The following is a 17474-nucleotide window of genomic DNA, read 5'->3' as shown; positions in this document are numbered from 1 at the left end:
GCCTGCCTTGAGGGTCAAATCCTGGGGATAGCCTTGAAAATCTGACAGTTAGAGGCATCAATGAAGGGAACAGCTGGGTGAGGTTGGTTCTGATTGGCTGGAGTTTGGATCATAGATAATGATGTGGATAGGTTAAGTAACAATTCATTGAGTGTCAATGTTAAGGAATGCAAATATGCATACAGCTGTTTGTAATGTTACAGAGGGTTCCCAGTCTGATGACTGGGAAGGAGTTGAGCATGTGACTCTATGAAAGATACCAATACTGGAAAACTGGAGTTAAAGGTAAGCCACTTATTTCCATTTCTTAAATAAAACCACCCCATAGAATTCACAAATGGTATTTGAATTTATAAAGCAGTTGGATCACAACCTTGTACAAAAACGTACTCTTCTTCCAAGGTTTCCAAGGGCATATAAAAAAAGAACACCCCATTAGGGGTAGCACCACCCTCCTGACTAGACTCCTCAGCCTCTGGCCCAACTGCTAGACTGAACTACTCAAAGGCACATCCAAATTCCTTCATTCCTATTGTGCAGCACGCTGTCCAAGCTGTCACGTATATTTAGGTCACTTTTTCAACTAGCCCCAATCTTTTGCCCAGGATTTATTCCACAGGAGGCTATAATATAGCCTTCTATGGAATATTAAGCAGCCACCTTTTTACTTTTTTTCTTTTTATTTACAGATCCAAGTTGGATTGGTATCAGCACAAAATGTTTTAACGCAAGAGAGGAAAAGCAACACTGGGGGCAGGAGGACTGAGCAAAGTGTAGTGCGGAGAAAGAAGAGAAGCAGACTGGCAAGCGAGCACCACTGAGTGTGAAGGGGGATGAAGAAGCGCACTAGAGGGGCAAAAGGGAAAACGCATACACTCTCATGGAGTGCATAAGACAAAAGAAAAAAGTTGTAGTTCCCTGGATGAGAGCAGTGGAAGGGTACATTTATCTCATTACATGGATGTATCTGCCTTGTTCTCTACTTGTGATAAGTGTCCCTCAAGGTGTGACACTTAAGGTACTGAAATGTCACACCAAGCACTCGGAAAGCATGAAAATGTCACAAATATGCGCACTTTAAATTTAGCAGCTATGTTTAGTTTTTTAGGTTGAGTGCTCAAGCAATCTGGCCTGTTGTAATCTATCTGTGGGCTTTTATCCACACCCACCTCACACCCATCACTATCACTCGTCCGTGGGCTTGCCTTTCAAAAATCCTTTATCATTGGATATATGCTTTACATTTGTCCCTCCTTGGGGCAGTTTTGTTACCGCCTTGGCCATCAACCCTGTTACATGGATAATTGCACTTTTGCGATACGTTTGATTGCGAGTGAACTTCTTTTTCTTTTTGTGCCTCTCCTTCCCGCTCATGGCGCCCGTGGCACTTTGAATTAGCTTGCTTATGTCAACTGTTTAAATGTTTATTTTCAATTTAGGTGACAAGAAATGTCCAGTTAGGAATTTAGAATGCTAATAGTTCCTACTCAAGCCAACGCGAGACCCATTGCATTGCAAATGTTTGTTGATGAATGGATCCTTTTTTTTTAGATGCCTTTTATAATGCATAGTCACTTTGTTGAATTACTGATAAGTATGTTTACTTTTCAGAATTGGCTAGAAAGTGGCAAGCGTGCCATGTGTAAAACATCCATTCTCTTTGGTCAGATCATAGACGTTGGTATGCTATTCCACTTAATTCATTGCTGGGGGCTCTGTGGAGCTCATGCTTTCACCCAAATATTGCTGATTTCTAAATGCAGAAGTTTGATATCTGTTTTCAGAGGCACAGTGATAGATTCTGCAAAGAGGAATCTTTTTCTTTAAGGCAAAAACGCCTATGAAGCTGCCACCCACATCATTTAGTAGGTGTGTGTGCAACACGTATGCACCCCTTACAGAATGACACAGGGCACTGTTTGTTTTTTTTTCCTTCTGATTTACAGATCCAAGTTGGCTAGGTAACAGTGCAAACGCGTCTGAGGGAAAGCAACACATAGGGCAGAGTGTACCAAAGCAACAAGGAGAGTGGTAGAACAACACAAAGTGTGGGGAAAGTACAGGAAGACAGAGCAGTGTGGTGCATGGTGAGGGAAGAGAAGCCAACGAGTAACATGTGAGAAGAGCGGCAAACAGGTGTGAGAGAGCAACACTAAGTATGGAGTAGGGGAAGAGAAGAACACTATGGCGACACCTGGAAAGCACATGCCTTCCCATGGAGTGCTTAAGACAAAACAAAAAAAGTTGTAGTTCCCTGAACAAGAGCAGCGGTAGGATACATGTAAATGGGGGGGGGGGTGTAACAAGTAAATTGGAAATGCTCCAGGAGAGGGGCTGACACAAAATGGGTAAGGCAAGCCATTGACCATCGACCAAAAAATGCTTGACACACAAGAAGGTGAAGCCTCAGCAAGTTAGTGGTTAGGTAATCTATAATAGTATGTGCATGAAGAGCTGTATGTATTTTTTTATACATTTGTTGAAAAAACACCTGGAAGGTGGATGTTAAGTTTTGCCATCAGTGATGGGCATAGTAAGAAGTGGCCACTTGCTATTTCACTTCCGTCATCGTATGTAAATATTGATTATACATCTCCTGATTATAAAAATCGTCAAACTCTTTTGTTAAATTATTACCTCCAGGAAACAGTGATGTATATGTAGATTAAAGATTCTGATGAAGGCTACAGGATATCTAGTATATAGACTCTTTACATCACTTCTGTTGATAATTGGAGTGATATAGTGTGAGATCACAGTGCAGGCTGAAGACTCGGAGTTTGTGCCATTTTGCCAGACCGGGAATTTGGTAGAATATTGGTGGCCATGACTGCCCTTATCTGCTCTCATTAGCTGTGCATTTTCCCAGCATCATATTGATGGTTTGAGTGAGGCTTTATTTGCAGTGAAGAGATTATTTCCCCCCCCATGTAGTCTTGAAGTTGGATGTGAAGGTGCCAATCTTCGTGCTCTTTTGCATACATAAAGTCAGATTTACCCTTTACACAGGAGTGGAATCCACTAAAACTTTCCAGGCTATTAACTACACCATAAACTCAGTAGATTCTATAGCTGGATGAGTGAAAGATTGGTGCATCTGGAAATGTTTAGATTCTGTGAATGCTGTGTGCCTTTGTAAGTATGACAAGGCTGCAGCAAAGTGAGTTACCTATTAAGCACTGCAAAGCAACCGATTTAGCCCCACTGAAGGCCCTCTGTAAACATGATATTTTATCCTAGGACTTAGAAAAATAACGTTTTTCTAATTTTCAGGCAGTCATGCTGGACTCCACAGATGTAAACCTCTGGTACAAGATTGGACGTGTTGCTTTGCGGCTGGTCCGGATCCCTTTGGCACGTCACGCTTTTGAAGAAGGCTTGAGATGCAATTCAGATCACTGGCCTTGCCTGGATCACCTCATCACGGTCCTTTACACATTGAGTGACTACACAAGTGAGTAACCTCTCCCTTGAACATGAATGCATAACACGGCAAAGGCTAGAGTTTTTTGGGTGTAGAAAACTAGTCTGTTTTACTCCTAAATAGTCAATCAAATACAGGAACGATGTGGACTAAGGGAAATATTACCCCAACTTCAGCTTTAGTGCCAGCAATACTGAATTTGTATGACAAGAAAGCAAACAAGTATTGAACGCCATCCCTTTAAGAGCAAAACTCCCCAGCATTGTTTACATAAGTGACATCACAAAGCAGAAACTGTGATGCTTAAACTGCAAGGTATAAGCATCTTCAGTAAGGTGTTTGCTGTTCCTTAGTGAGGCAAGTACTGCTTTGCCAGCTCTTCAACCTTATTGGGATTGTTTTTAGGTATGCCTTTTTTTTTATTTATTTTTTAGTGAATGTTTTTAATATTGTTTAGCCCGTGTGCCATTTTAGCTTTCCTTTGTTTCGGGTGTTGCTCTCCCCTTAGCCTGGCCCGTTATGCTTCTGTGCTTCATCCATTTTCTTTGTTTTATTTTTTTTTATTTTGTCTCTTCTTGGGTAGCTTGTTTAGAATTATTCATACTTAAACTTGGTATAGATGGCTGCATCGGACCTTGTGTTGTAGCTCAAATGACTCCTTTTAAATGAGGGGAATCAGGTGAGACAAATTAAACTTGTACAGATTATTTTGGGAAACAATATTTAGTGTATATTTCTAAGTAAATACTTTTTTTAGTTGCTTATCTGAATAAGTGTGGTGATTAATATCTTAGAATGTAGGCAAATTTGAATTGGCAACATGGGTTTTTATGGGATCTACAGGCTTTTACAGGCACAGACGTACTTACTTTTGACAAACTTCAATTGTTTATCTTCCATCGCTTATTTCAGAGAAATTTGTATCCATGTCCAAACAAAGTAGAACAAAAGAGTGGCATGATACAAAGGCACTGTGGTCCCCTGCTGAAACACCTTTTTGCACAGGATTTGGAATTCCATGTTGTGTAATATTTACCACACCTGGAACCTACCTGATGCACTAAATACCTCACAGTTCGTTCAATTTCAGCAGGTCAAACCTTCTGGACTTTAATAGGGGAAAACAGTGCAACATTTACAGTATAATATATATTTTGGAACATTAAGCCCAAAAATAGGATATTAGTTCTCAAAAACTCAGAATAGGTGTTATTTATCTTGCACAAATTCCAAACCACAGGCAGTGTTATTTTATCAACTGCACTAAGTAGCATCACACTTGTAAACACGTGTAGGAAAGTGCCCTCTTTCTTGGCATGGTTACCCCCATTTTCTGCCTGTTGTCAGTATGTTTGACTGTGTCTGCTGGGTTGCTGCTAACCAGGACCCCAGTAGTTTTGCTCTCTCCTCTAAATTGTACCTTTTTCTTCCCACAATTGGCATACTGGTCCTCCCATGTAAGTCTCTAGTATATGGTACCTAGGTCCCCAGAACATTGGGATTCCAGGGGATCCCTATGGGCTGCAGCAGTTAGTTTGCCACCCATAGGGAGCCCATGCAGAGGATTCTGCAGGCCTGCCATTGCAGCCTGTATAAAATGGGTGCATGCACCCGTTTTGACTACAGGTCACTACACCAGGTCACTGTAAGTCACCCCTATGGTAGGCCTCTCAGCCCACAGGATAGGGTGCAGGTACATGTGTGTGAGGGCACCCCTGCACTAGGAGAGGAACCCCCACAAACTCCAGCCCCATTTTACTGGACTTCGTGAGTGCAGGGACGCCATTTTATATGTGTACTGGACATAGGTCATTACCTACGTCCAGCTACATAATAGTAACTCTGAACCTGGGTATGTTTGGTATCAAACATGTCAGAATCATACCCCAATACTGTTGCAAGTATTGGAGGTATGATTCCAGGCACTCTGGGGGCTCGTTGGAGGACCCCCAGTGTTGCTACCACAAGTCTTACAGGGTTTTCTGGGCAGCCCAGCCGCTGCCACCCCTCAGACAGGTTTCTGTCCTCCTGCTGCTTCATCTGATCAAGCAGAACAAACGATTTTCTTTGGGAGAGGGAGGTAACACCATCTCCCTTTGGAAATAGGTGTGACTGGCTTGGGAGGGGTAGCCTCCCCAAGCCACTGGTTTGCTTTGGAGGGCACATTTTGTGCCCTCTGTACATAAACCAGTCCACACTGGTTCAAGGACCCCCAGTCCCTGCTCTGGCGCGAAACTGGACAATGGAAAGGGCAGTGACCACTCCCCTGTCCATCACCAACCCAGGGGTGGTGCCCAGAGCTCTTCCAGAGGGCCCCTGGATTCTGCCATCTTGTATCTGAGTGGCCAGGCAGGTGATGTCAGATCGCTCTGCTGATAGGTGCTTATCTGGTTAGATGACCAATCCCCCTTTTCAGGGCTATTTAGGGTCTCTCTCTTGGTTGGGTCCTCAGATTCGGCTTGCAGGATTCTAGCAGGACCCCTCTGCAAACTTTACTGCGACTTCTGGCCTCCAGAACTGCCACTGGAACCTCCAGGACCCGACAAGTTGCTTCCAAGAAGAAAGGATTTGCAACAATTTCCTCGCTGTGCATCCTCAGAAGACTGCAGGTCTTGAGCCTGCACAAGAAAAAATCTCCCTTGGAGTGAAGGTGTGACGACACCGGCTGCATGGATCCCCTCTCCTGCTGAGCTGCGTGGATCATGCATCATGGGTGGTAGTCCAGAGTAGTCTTCTTAGCCCTCTCTTCCAGCTGTCCAACTTTGGTGGAGGTAAGCCTTTGCCTTCCCATGCAGGACAGTACCCCTATGCGTTGCATCTCTTGCAGCTGCAAAGGCTTGTTTGCATCTCCTCCAGGGGATCTTGTAGCTCCGGCCCCCAGCACTCCAACCTTCAAAGCACAGTCTCCTGTGTGGTTCTCCTGCGGCGTGAGATCCACTTCTGTGGTGCTGCGTGAGCTCCTGCGACTCCTGTGGGTGCTGCCCTCTGCTCCTACGGACTGTTTGTGACGCTGAGGGTCCCCTGAGACTCTCCTTCCTGGGTTGAGTCCTCCTGGGCTTTGTTGGTCCCTGGCGGTACCTCTTTTCCACTAACCGCAAGTTTGCATTTGCCAACGCTTGTTGGTGGGAATCCTGCACCAACACCCGTCTGCAATCTTCTTTCCGGCGTGTGACATCTTCTGCATCCATCTGGAACTGTTCTGTGGCTCCTGGGCTGCAGTGCTGACCTGTTCTTCATTACCCTTGACCAACTCCTGGATCCACAGCTGGGTGGGTAGTATCTCCTACTCCTCCTGGACTCCACTGTGACTCTTGGACTTGGTCCCCTCTCTCCACAGGTCTTCTTCCTTTAGGAACCCACTGCTGGTTTTCTTGCAGTCTTCTCTGGGTGTCTTCTTTTTCTTTTCCTCCTTTTGGGTGGTTTGGGGAAAATCCAGTGTTTTACTCCTGTATTCCTAGTCGCTGGGGGGGCACTGTGTTACTTACCTTTGTGGTTCCCTATTACTCCCAGCTCCCCTCTACACATTTAACTTACCTAGGTGGGGGTACCTTGTTTGCATTCCACATTTTTTAGTATATAGTTTGTGCTCCCCCTAGGGTCACTATTGGCTATTACTCTTTGCACCGTTTGATTTCTAACCTTTTCTATGCCTAGTTCTGATTACTAGTGTATATATTTTGTATATTACTTACCTCCTAAGGGTGGGTCACTTGTCTAGTATTTTGTGGTGATTTGTGCCAAAAATTAAGTACCTTTTTTTTTAATTGTGTGTAAGTGCTGTGTGACTACAGTGGTATTGCATAAGCTTTTGCATGTCTCCTAGATAAGCCTTTGCTGCTCATCCACAGCTTCCTCTAGAGAGCCTGGCTTCTAGACACTGCCTACACTTCACTTAGAGGAGATACCTGGACCTGGGATAAGGTGTAAGTACCACCACACACCAGGCCAGCTTCCTACATTGGTGGTGCAGCAGTGGGATTAGGACTTGCAATTGCCGTACCACTCTGTCACTTAGTACTTTCCACAGGAAAGACCATTTACTAGCTAGGCACATACACATATACCTAGTGTCAGGATATAGTCTCTAGGGTTTGGGTAAGAGACTAGAAGTTAGGGAGTTTAGGCACACCCTACACCACTCTAAAATGTCTTCAGTACCGAGCACCTCTCAGAACATGGGTTCTCACTATGAGGACCTTACCTTTCAGGAGCTGAGAGAAGTGTGTAAGAGTAAGAAACTGAAAACGGGGAGGAACCCTAGTAACAGTATACTCTTGGGACTTCTCCTCCAGGATAAGGCTGGTAGCCAGGAGGAGGGGAACTGTAATTAGACTCTAACCCCCAGTATTAGAAAGAGAAGATTTAGATACTGAAGAGGGTCCCGCAAAGATTCGCAGGGTCTCTAGTAAGCCCCCTAGTGTAGCTGGGAGCACTACAGGTAGTGCAAAAGTGTGTCCATGTTAGTAGGCTCCCCTTTGTTCCCAGGGGACTAGTTCAGAGGGTTACTAAACCTAGGGACAGATCCTCATCCTGCCACTCATGTCATGTCTGTATCAGAGGGGACAAACTCCAGAAGATGACTCCTTAGATATAGAATTTAGGAAACTGAGGCTGGAGGAGGCCAAGCTGAGGCTGAGGCAACAGCTAGCCCTAGACAGGGAGGCCTTGGCAGTGGAGAGAGCGAGGCAGGGTCTTGAGTTAGTACCCCATGGTGGCAGCAGCTTTGGTTTCAGGTAACCTAGGGTCAGGGAGGATTCTTGATTCCAGAAATCTTAGCAAGGTTGTTCCCCCATACAAGGTAGGGGATGACATCCATGAGTGGTTCTCTGCTCTGGAAAGGGCCTGCAAAGTTCAGAGGTTCCCCCGGAGACAGTGGGCTGCTATCCTTTGGCTCTCCTTCTCTGACGAGGGTAGGGATAGGTTTCTTACTGTCAGAGAGGAGGATGCTGATTTAAGTTTAGGGAGATCAGGCTATTTAGGTTCTCTCTTGGATGGGTCCTCCGATTCGGATTGCACGATTCCAGAAGGACTTCTCTGCTACCTTTACTTCTACTTCTGGCCTCCGGAACTGCGACTGGAACCTCCAGGACCCGACAAGCTGCTTCCAAGAAGAAAGCACTCTTCAGCAACATTGTTTCCAGGGCTCCTGCCAGCTTTGCAACAGTTTATTCGCCGTGCATCTTCAGAAGACTGCAACTCCTCAGCCTGCACTAGAAGAAGAAGGAATCTCCCTTGGAGTGAAGGAGTCACTTCCCTGCAACTTCAGGCACCTCCAACAAGCGACGACAGGCTGAGTCAAGCCTTTGCCTTCCACGCAGGACAATACCCCCGTGCACTGCATCTCTTGCAGCTGCCAAGCTTGTGTGCATCTCCTCCAAGGGATCTTCAGGCGACATGTAGCTCCAGCCCCCAACACTCCATCCTGCAAAGCACAGCCTCCTGCGTGGTTTTCCTGCGGCGTGGGATCCACTTCTGTAGTGCTGCGTGGACTCCTTCTGCGACTCCTATGTCTCCATCCTGTGGGACTCCTGTCGGTGCTCCCTCTGCTCATGTGGATTCTCTGCAACGCTTAGGATCCCCTGTGACTCCCCCTCCTGGGTTGAGTCCTCCTGGGCCTTGCTGGTCCCCAGCAGCATCTCTTTTCCACTAACATCGAGTTTGCTTTTTCCAAGAAATCCTGCACCAACACCTGTCTGCAATGTTCCTTCCAGCGTGGGACATCTTCTGCATCCATTTGAAACTCTTCTTCAGCTCCTGGGATGCAGTGCTTCAGTACAGTCTACGAACTCCTGCATCCACAGCTGGGTGGGTAGTATCAGCTACTCTTCCTGGACTCCACTGTGACTCTTGGACTTGGTCCCCTCTTTCCACAGGTCTTCTTACAGTCTTCTCTGGGTGTCTTCTTTTTCTTCTTTTCCTCTTTTTGGGTGGTTTGGGGGAAAATCCAGTGTTTTACTCCTGTATTCCTAGTCGCTGGGGTGTACTGTGTTACTTACCTTTGTGGTTCCCTAGTGCTCCCAGCTCCCCTCTACACAGTTTACTTACCTGATACCTTGATTGCATTCCATTATTTTAGTACATGGGTCACTATTGGTTATTACTGTTTGCACTGTTTTTTAACCTTTTCCATGCTTATTTCTGATTACTAGTGTATATATTTAGTGTAATACTAAATATTATTAAGGGTGGGTCACCTGCCTGGTATTTTGTGGTGATTTTTGCCAAAAATAAAGTACCTTTATTTTTGTACAACTGAGTGTTTTCCTTCATGTGTGTAAGTGCTTTGTGACTACAGTGGTGTTGCATGTGCTTTGCATGTCTCCTAGATAAGCCTTGGCTGCTCGTCCACAGCTACCTCTAGAGAGCCTGGTTTCTAGACACTGCCTACACTTCACTTAGAGGGGATACCTGGTATAAGGTGTAAGTACCATAGGTACCCACCACACACAACAGGCCAGCGTTCTACAACAGGGCTAAAGTATAGTCTGCAAAGAATATAGAAAGTAGACTTGAAAGTGATCTGGAAAGGAGAGAATGAGAAGAAGCCACAAGGTGAATGGTAATTAAATGACAGTAAGCTAAATTGAAAAACGTTGTAATAAAAAGTTTAGCGTTGGGGAGACAACTGTAGCATTGGTACTTGCATAAGCATTATTGAGTGCTTGAAGAGGTATATCCAGTTGGGTAGTGAGAGGCTAAGGAACTCCCTAGGAATCCTCATGGTCTACTGTGCAGGAAACAAAACTGTTTTCTTGAGAACCAGGCAGTGGTGGTATGATGATAGTTCTGTATTCCCAGGATTGGAACATGCTCTTTCTTTTTTGCAGCAATCTTTTCACATAGTAGATCCCCCAACTTTCTAAATCCAGCCGGTAGATGTTGTTGGCTAATCCCTCATTCCCAAGGTGGCGGCATAGGCTGATAAATGTTCATCACGGAATTGTTGTGTTTTTTGTATAACAGTGATATGTTCATTGATGTCAAACAGTGTTTCTGCCCCACTGCTCAAGGGCCATCTAGATATGGAACATACATAAGTATCCCAAACAGGACCTCATAAGGGGCGCGTCCTCCCAAGGACCTCCTGGGCAAATTATTTAATGCTCTCTGGACCCCCATATACGATCAGGACCTCATACCCTTGCTATTAAGGATTGCTTTAAGTCTTGGTTCTTCCACTCCACAACAGAATTTCCCTCGGGATAATATGGAGATGAGAAATGGAGGAATGGTGCAACCACATATGTCCTGATGAAGACTTGCAAATCTTTAATAACAGTTCGGATGTCAGCTGATGGTTGTGGCCATACCCACAGAAATCTCTAACATAAATCAACAGGGACTAAAATGTATTTATGCAACATCAGGTTGTAAGGAACCACAATGGTCCAGGTACAGACATTTTAGTCGTTTGTTGGACACTTGGAGGGCTGTCTGCGGCGGGCATTTCATGGTGGACCCCTTTATTGGTTGACAGATATTACAATAAAGGACATATTGTTTGGTCTGTTTATATAGACCTGGCCACCAATAATGTTTTTGTAGCAGGGAAATAGTAGCCGCCACACCAGCGTGGGCCGAAGCAACAGCCTCATGTGCTGCTTTAATGAGATCTGATCTCTGATCTTGGTTGGGGATCACACAATCATCCACCTCTGGAATTAATGCAAATACAATATTTTGGGCACTGAATTGGTAGGTATATTTAGCAGGGCATGCTTTTGTTAAAGACTTGTTGTCAGCCGAAGCTTTCACAGCAGCCAGTATTTCGTTATCCAATTCCGTATGAGAATGAGTATTGCAGCAACAGAAGCCGTAGCTACTGCAGATTTGGCAGGTTCGTCAGCCAGTGTGTTTCCTTCAACATGTACTCCTACACGTTGATGTCCTAATGTATTTTCTACAGGAGCTGTTGGTAGTCTCTCCTTAAGATCTGCTACCCTCCCCCACAAGTTTTTGTTTTTGATGGTGTTCCCTTTTGAGTCTCTGAAACCATTCGGGCGGCAATGATGTAAATAATCATTGTAGGACTGCACGTAGTAGTGTGATTCACACACAATTAATGTGTGCTGTTCAGGATCTGTATGTTTCAGAGCCAAAATCAGAGCCTCAAACTCTTTAAGTTGTGCAGTGCAGTCCCCTGGGATTTGGTATGTTGAGGATGGAATGTACCACTCCTCAGTACTCAGCTAACAGCTGTGCAAGCAATGGAGTTATTTGTGTTTTGTATCTGCAGCTGGTTGTGCTGAACCATCAGTATGAATGATTGTTCTGTATTGATCAAGGGGCATGATGTTAGAGGGCATGGGGCACTCAAGTTCCTGTTGTAGAAATTCTTGAGTCTCTAGTTTGGGGTCAAAAACATAATCTACATCATTGACGGTCACGGAGATTGCCCATTGACTCCAATGTGGATATAATGTTTTTGCGTTTGGTATGGTAGCTTTGGTAACTGCCTCAGGGGCTGGCACTGGGGTGTAACAACAGTAATGCCTTTCCTTTGGGCAAGTGGACTTTCCTTAATGGCAGCCATCTGTAAAGCAGTTAGTATTTTTCTGTTGGTGCCAATCGTTGTTCTGCGTTAGAGTACAAGTGTGATTTGTATGCTATGGATACCATGTCATCCTCTTCAATGTGAAATAGGTGAACCCGATGGCACCAGGGATTATTCTTATGACCAAATTCATTTTGTTGTCACGTGCGTGTAAGTGTTGTGCTTCTAGCATGTCTTGTAAATCTCTGAGTATGCGTGTATGTTCTGCTGTCTAGTGTTTGCTTGAAAAATCTGGATGAATTAAACCATCAAGTGGATTTTTGCATTGTGCATAGTTTGGAATGTATGTTCTGCCAAAATTAAAGAAACCCAGTAATGACTGTAGCTTCTTGATGATATTTGAAGGTTGAAGTTGAGCACAGTTTTCTAAAAAAAAAACAAAAAAAGTGGGGGGCTAGACTTTTGCCTTCATCCGATAATTTGTATCCTAAAAATAGGACACTAAGAAAAGCAATTTTGGTTCTCTTAAAGTTACATTTGTAGCATTGGGCAGCGAATCCTAAAACGATGCAATCTACCATAGCCAAATGTGCATTGAAGTCGTCATCTGTGAGTTAGATATCATCGACATAAAACAATGACTCTGGATTAGTATTATGGAATATTGAAGTTACATGGGCAGAAATTACCCCAGGCCTGTTCTTATACCCTTGACTCCAATGACAAAAGCGCCTCTGAGAGCGTAGCTTGCCGAAGGCACATAGATACTGGCTTTCAGACATTAGATTTTGGCAGAAAAAAAAAAAACATTTGAAATATCCAATGTTGTTTTGTATTTTTGTCGCACTACAAAGTGCTGTGCTATGTGCATTTTGGATTGCAAATGTGTGTGTATGAATATTTAAATAACTGTAATCTAAGACTATTCTGTATGAATGGTCAGGTTTTGTTAGGGGGAATAATGGGTTATTTATTGCAGAGATGCAGGGTTCTGTTACTCCCAGGTACTCAAGCTGTGTGAGAATCTCTGTCACAGGTTCTTTTGCTTCATGTTTAATGGGATATCGAGGCTGGATCTGTGGAGTATATCTAATATGTAATACATGGTAGGGGGAATCTATCCCACTCTACTTGTTTGCGGTACTGTGCAGAAACCGGTGACAAAGCCCAATCAGCAGAGTAGGCTTCCTGGAACTAGGACTGAGAAAAAAGGCAAAATTACATCTTCCTTTAGTGGGAGCACACGGACAAATTCAGGTGGCCAATCCTTTTCTGCCAATAAAATATCTATAATTTAGTGTTAATCTTCTCCAGAACATCGCTTTAATAATGTGCTCTGTGTCTCGCTCAATCTAAATATTTTATCTGTATACCCTGTCGGGTGAGGAGACGCACCTGTCCACTCTTTCGGCTTCAAGGAAGTCGTTTTTCGGTTTCACATCCGGAACATCTAAGACTCTGGTGATTTATTGTGACCTCTGCCACGCTGTCTAGCAGAGTTACTGCCCACGTCCTGTTCTTCAACAAAGTTCTTAGTATGGGTGGCATCTTTGACCAAATTTGCTGCCACTTTTTTTCTTTTGAAATGGAGGCATTTGCTGTGGAAGTTTCTCTTCCATTTTTGTGAAAGTCTCTGAGGAGCATTGTGAATCATCAGACTTCACATAGTCACTTCGGTGTTCTGACCATTCTCTTCCATCACTCCGTTTATCCGATGCGTCCTGGATGGAACAAGATTGGCGACTGCCAGTATATTGATATCTATCTTGTGTTTACAAAGTATCCCTATTTGTAAGATTATATCTTTATTCTGAGGTCTCCGGTGGTGTAGATTCTCCTCTTTGTGTTCTCCTATCTTTATTTAGTTTTTGTTTATCCCAACATTTTTGTGCTTAGTACCTTTCTTAATGGAAGTACTCTGTAATTGAGCTTTAGTTGGTCTGGCCCCCAGACTATCCCAACCTATACTAGCACAAGTTTTGGATATAATGATTGCCAGCTTGCGCTCCTGGTTCTGCTGAGGAACCTAGCGAGCCACAGCTGAATTGCCAGTGCTGCTGCTTCCCCTTTAATATTGCTAAAAATTATTGAGGACACTGTGTCAAAACTGCACATCAGCTTTATCCCCAAGTCCAGGACTGGGGTTCCCCGTGTCCATTTTGAATTTGTTTCAACACTTTATGAAAATTTGTAAGTGTTGGTGTACCGTGTGTAACTGTATACATTGCGGCAAAGACTGTGCGCAAGTGGCTCAATCCTCAATTGAGGGAATCATTCCAAATGGCAAGGACATTGTGAGAATTCTGTGTTTTTCTCGGGGTCCCATATAGGGAAACACTGCTTCCAGCTGGTTTGTGTTTTGTGCAACCCAGAATGGAATAGTCTTCCTCTCACTGGGTGCTTTTCCCATTATTGAATGGACAGTTTGTGGATTTATAAACTTACTAATGGGGTGAAATGTTTAGGGTTCAGTAGGCGCTCAGGATTCAAATAGGCAAAAGATCTCTACAAAGATGGGGTGCCTACACGAGGGAAATCACCCAACCCTCAAAAGGTTCAAATAAACCTCAACACTAATCACAGCAATGTGCGGTACCCCTCAAATAATATTAGTATTCAATATTAGCACATACAAATATACAGGACAATCAATTTTGGTATAATTTCAATTTGTCCAATCCAGTTCAAACAATTATTGTAGTCCATCAATGGTAATATAGTTCAAACCAATTTTGGTATAATTTCAATTTGTTAAATCCAATTCAAGCATTTATTGTAGCCCGTCCATGATATTATAATTCAAGCCTGTAGCCCGTCCGTGATATTACAATTCAAGCCAACACGTGTTTCGTCAAGGGAAATTGTTTTCTCACATCCCAAACGACTTCTTCAGGGCACTTCAATCCAATTATCCATCTCTCGAATGTATGGTCTAGTAATAGTAATGAAGATTTGAGACTCCCATGAAATTAATCCGTGTGTTGTGGCACAAAAACCCGATGCGGATCTGGTTTTAACGAGCGGTTTCCGAAACGGCGTTTAGTAGTGAGAAACGCTGTGTTGCAAACATACATTCGAGCTTCAGCTATGAATGTGGCATCCCTAACCTCATTTTTTAATCCATTAAATATGAGGAACTGTGTGACTGGTTGTCTACAGTTCTCTCGAAGATTTACTGGTTGTGCCATATTTAGAAATAGGAATCAGTCGGGAACACCAATAGGGGAATCCTTTTAAGGTTTAAGCTTGAACAACCTGCAGCTTAGATAGGTGCTCCCTATTCAGCTGATGAAGATTTTCTCTAAGACCACACACGTCTCCTTATAATAGTACTTGGGGCACCATTAAAGTGTGTGAGACAGATGTTGAAAGCTACCTGTATAATTAGTGACTTACCAACGTTTTGTAGTGCCATAGGACTCCTGTTATCAGAACATTACTGCTGGATTTGGGCTGCAGCACCATAATTTGTTTGTGACTGAGTCAATCCCACACCATCTTGGCCGCTGTCGGCCCAACCCTTTTGTCTAGATGGCAGCACCTCACCCAAACCTGAAAGAAAAGGTGATTTGTGGCTGCCTCACGCATGACACTGTGTGGCTTCTCAGACGAAATCATAGTCGACAAATCTCACCCCTTTCTGTTGTTAGTAAAAGATCTCATAGACACACATAGGCCAAAGAAAAAGATGCAAGATAGTTTTCAATGCATTTATTGAAAAGACTGCAATCTATAATAGAAAAAATGAGCTGCAATCATTAGGGCAACGAGACATAACATGATTAGAATGGTGGTGACTAGCAAGAAGAAAATAAACAGTAGCAACATATTGGAATAACACAGATGAATTTTATCTAACCCCTAACCCCTAAGTGAGAGTATAGGGGTGATAGCCCAATCTGTCCACACTTAGTCGATGAGAGGAGTACCCACCCCCATTACCTGAGAACAGGCCTGCTGTCTTGTTGGCTGGTTGTAGAAACAGGTCCTGAGATCAGCAATTAAATGGTATGCAGCGTGGGCGGAATCCTGGCCAGATTGACCTTCCGGTTGTCCTTTGGCCTGCACAGTGTTTTTATAAGAAACATATTTCTGTTCTGTGAAAAGGCCTGATGTGGGCATTTCCTAAGTGTTGGACTGTTTGCATACTCTTAAGCTTGTTGGAGTATTATGTACTCTTCTTTTCAGCCTTGGACAGAGGTACATGGTGAAATGTCGTGCACAGAAATCACATAGTTAAAACTGAAAAAGAAATTAAAAACTTCCTTGCTGAAAGCAGGCTATCTAAATGAATAAAACTGAATAAATTAATTCAGATCACACTTGTAATTGAAAGGGCACAGGCTGCAGGCCTAAGCTAAAATATGTGTGCCCAAGCAGCAGTCATTTCCTCTACCTTAAGCGGGTTAGTCTCCTGATCGTGAATACAGTGCATGATTTGCTGAGGCTTGTATTGGGGCCCTTTCACGGAGACCCTTCATGCCCCCAACATAATATGAGACACAGCTGGTGAAAGTTAAGAGAATGAGAAAAATAAGAGCATACCATACACTATAAACAAACTGGGAAGGAGAGACTGCTTTGACTTTCAAGCTAGGCACATAGTTTGATTCCTCCCCTGGAGTACCAGTGCTCATAAATGAGCAGTGTCACTGAGTGTGTTGCCCATGTGAGGTGAGGTTGGTGGGTCAGTGCAGGGTACCAAGTTGCCAAAGTATCACCTGACAGATTGATGTACACTATTTGATTTGAGATTGAGATCAAGCGAGTATCCTCGAGGGTTAAGATACAAAAGATAGAAATTAGTCCTAACTCACTCATATCTAAAAACAAAGCAAGCATAATTCCCCAAGTAGGGGCAGATGGACAAATATACCCATGTATTTAACCCCAAAGTAGAGGAACCTGTAAGCTCCATAACTAACCCAGATGCGGTAACAGAGTTCCAGGTAGATACCCTGCGTCTATGGAACTGATTCTCCTAGATGCCCAAGCCTCAAGACAAGTATTGTAAACTAAAATATGTGAGTTGGGAATGAATGTGGCTCTCCTGGCCTTGATCCCAGCAGTGCAGTGGGGAGAGCGATGGAGACCGAGGGTCGCATCGCTGAACTAGAGGACTTTGTGAAGGAACTCAGATCTATGGTACAAAGGCTGGAAGTAATCTCCAACAAATTTACAGGGTGGGCACAAGATGCTGAGGGACTTATTTGCTGCTACAATTTATGAGTAGTAGTCTTTCTGGAGTGATCGGGGTGCCCCAATCCAGAGGTATTACTCAAGACATGGCTCAAGATTTTCTGACTTGAAAGAAAGATTTCCACAAGCTTTTCAATATGAGCACATCTGTCCCCCAACCCGAAGCTGCCAACATTGCCCGCTTCACGGAGACCGATGATAGCCAAGTTCATGAATTATAAAGATCAGGAGTTGATCCCGAGACTGACAAGAAGAAAGTGGGAAATGAATTTCGAAGCACAAAGCATCCTGTTATATTCGGATTATTAGATTCGTTCAGAAACTAAGCAAATCTTTTGACTATGGGTAAAAATGTGG

General features: G+C 43.8%; 1 protein-coding gene across 6 annotated transcripts in view; it reads left to right on the top strand.

Moving 5' to 3' along the window:
• CABIN1 (calcineurin binding protein 1) overlaps positions 1-17474 on the top strand; it is a 1028293-nt gene that overhangs the window by 63544 nt on the left and 947275 nt on the right. For all 6 annotated transcript variants that reach the window (XM_069215153.1, XM_069215155.1, XM_069215154.1 and 3 more), the window contains exon 6: positions 3274-3454. In XM_069215153.1, coding sequence (XP_069071254.1) covers positions 3274-3454 — 181 coding nt within the window. The remainder of the gene's footprint in view (positions 1-3273; positions 3455-17474) is intronic.

Source organism: Pleurodeles waltl, chromosome 11, assembly GCF_031143425.1.
Source record: "Pleurodeles waltl isolate 20211129_DDA chromosome 11, aPleWal1.hap1.20221129, whole genome shotgun sequence".
NCBI classification, from domain to species: Eukaryota; Metazoa; Chordata; class Amphibia; order Caudata; family Salamandridae; genus Pleurodeles; species Pleurodeles waltl.
The sequence above is the reverse complement of the archived record's forward strand: the minus strand, read 5'-3'. Positions and strand labels throughout refer to the sequence as shown.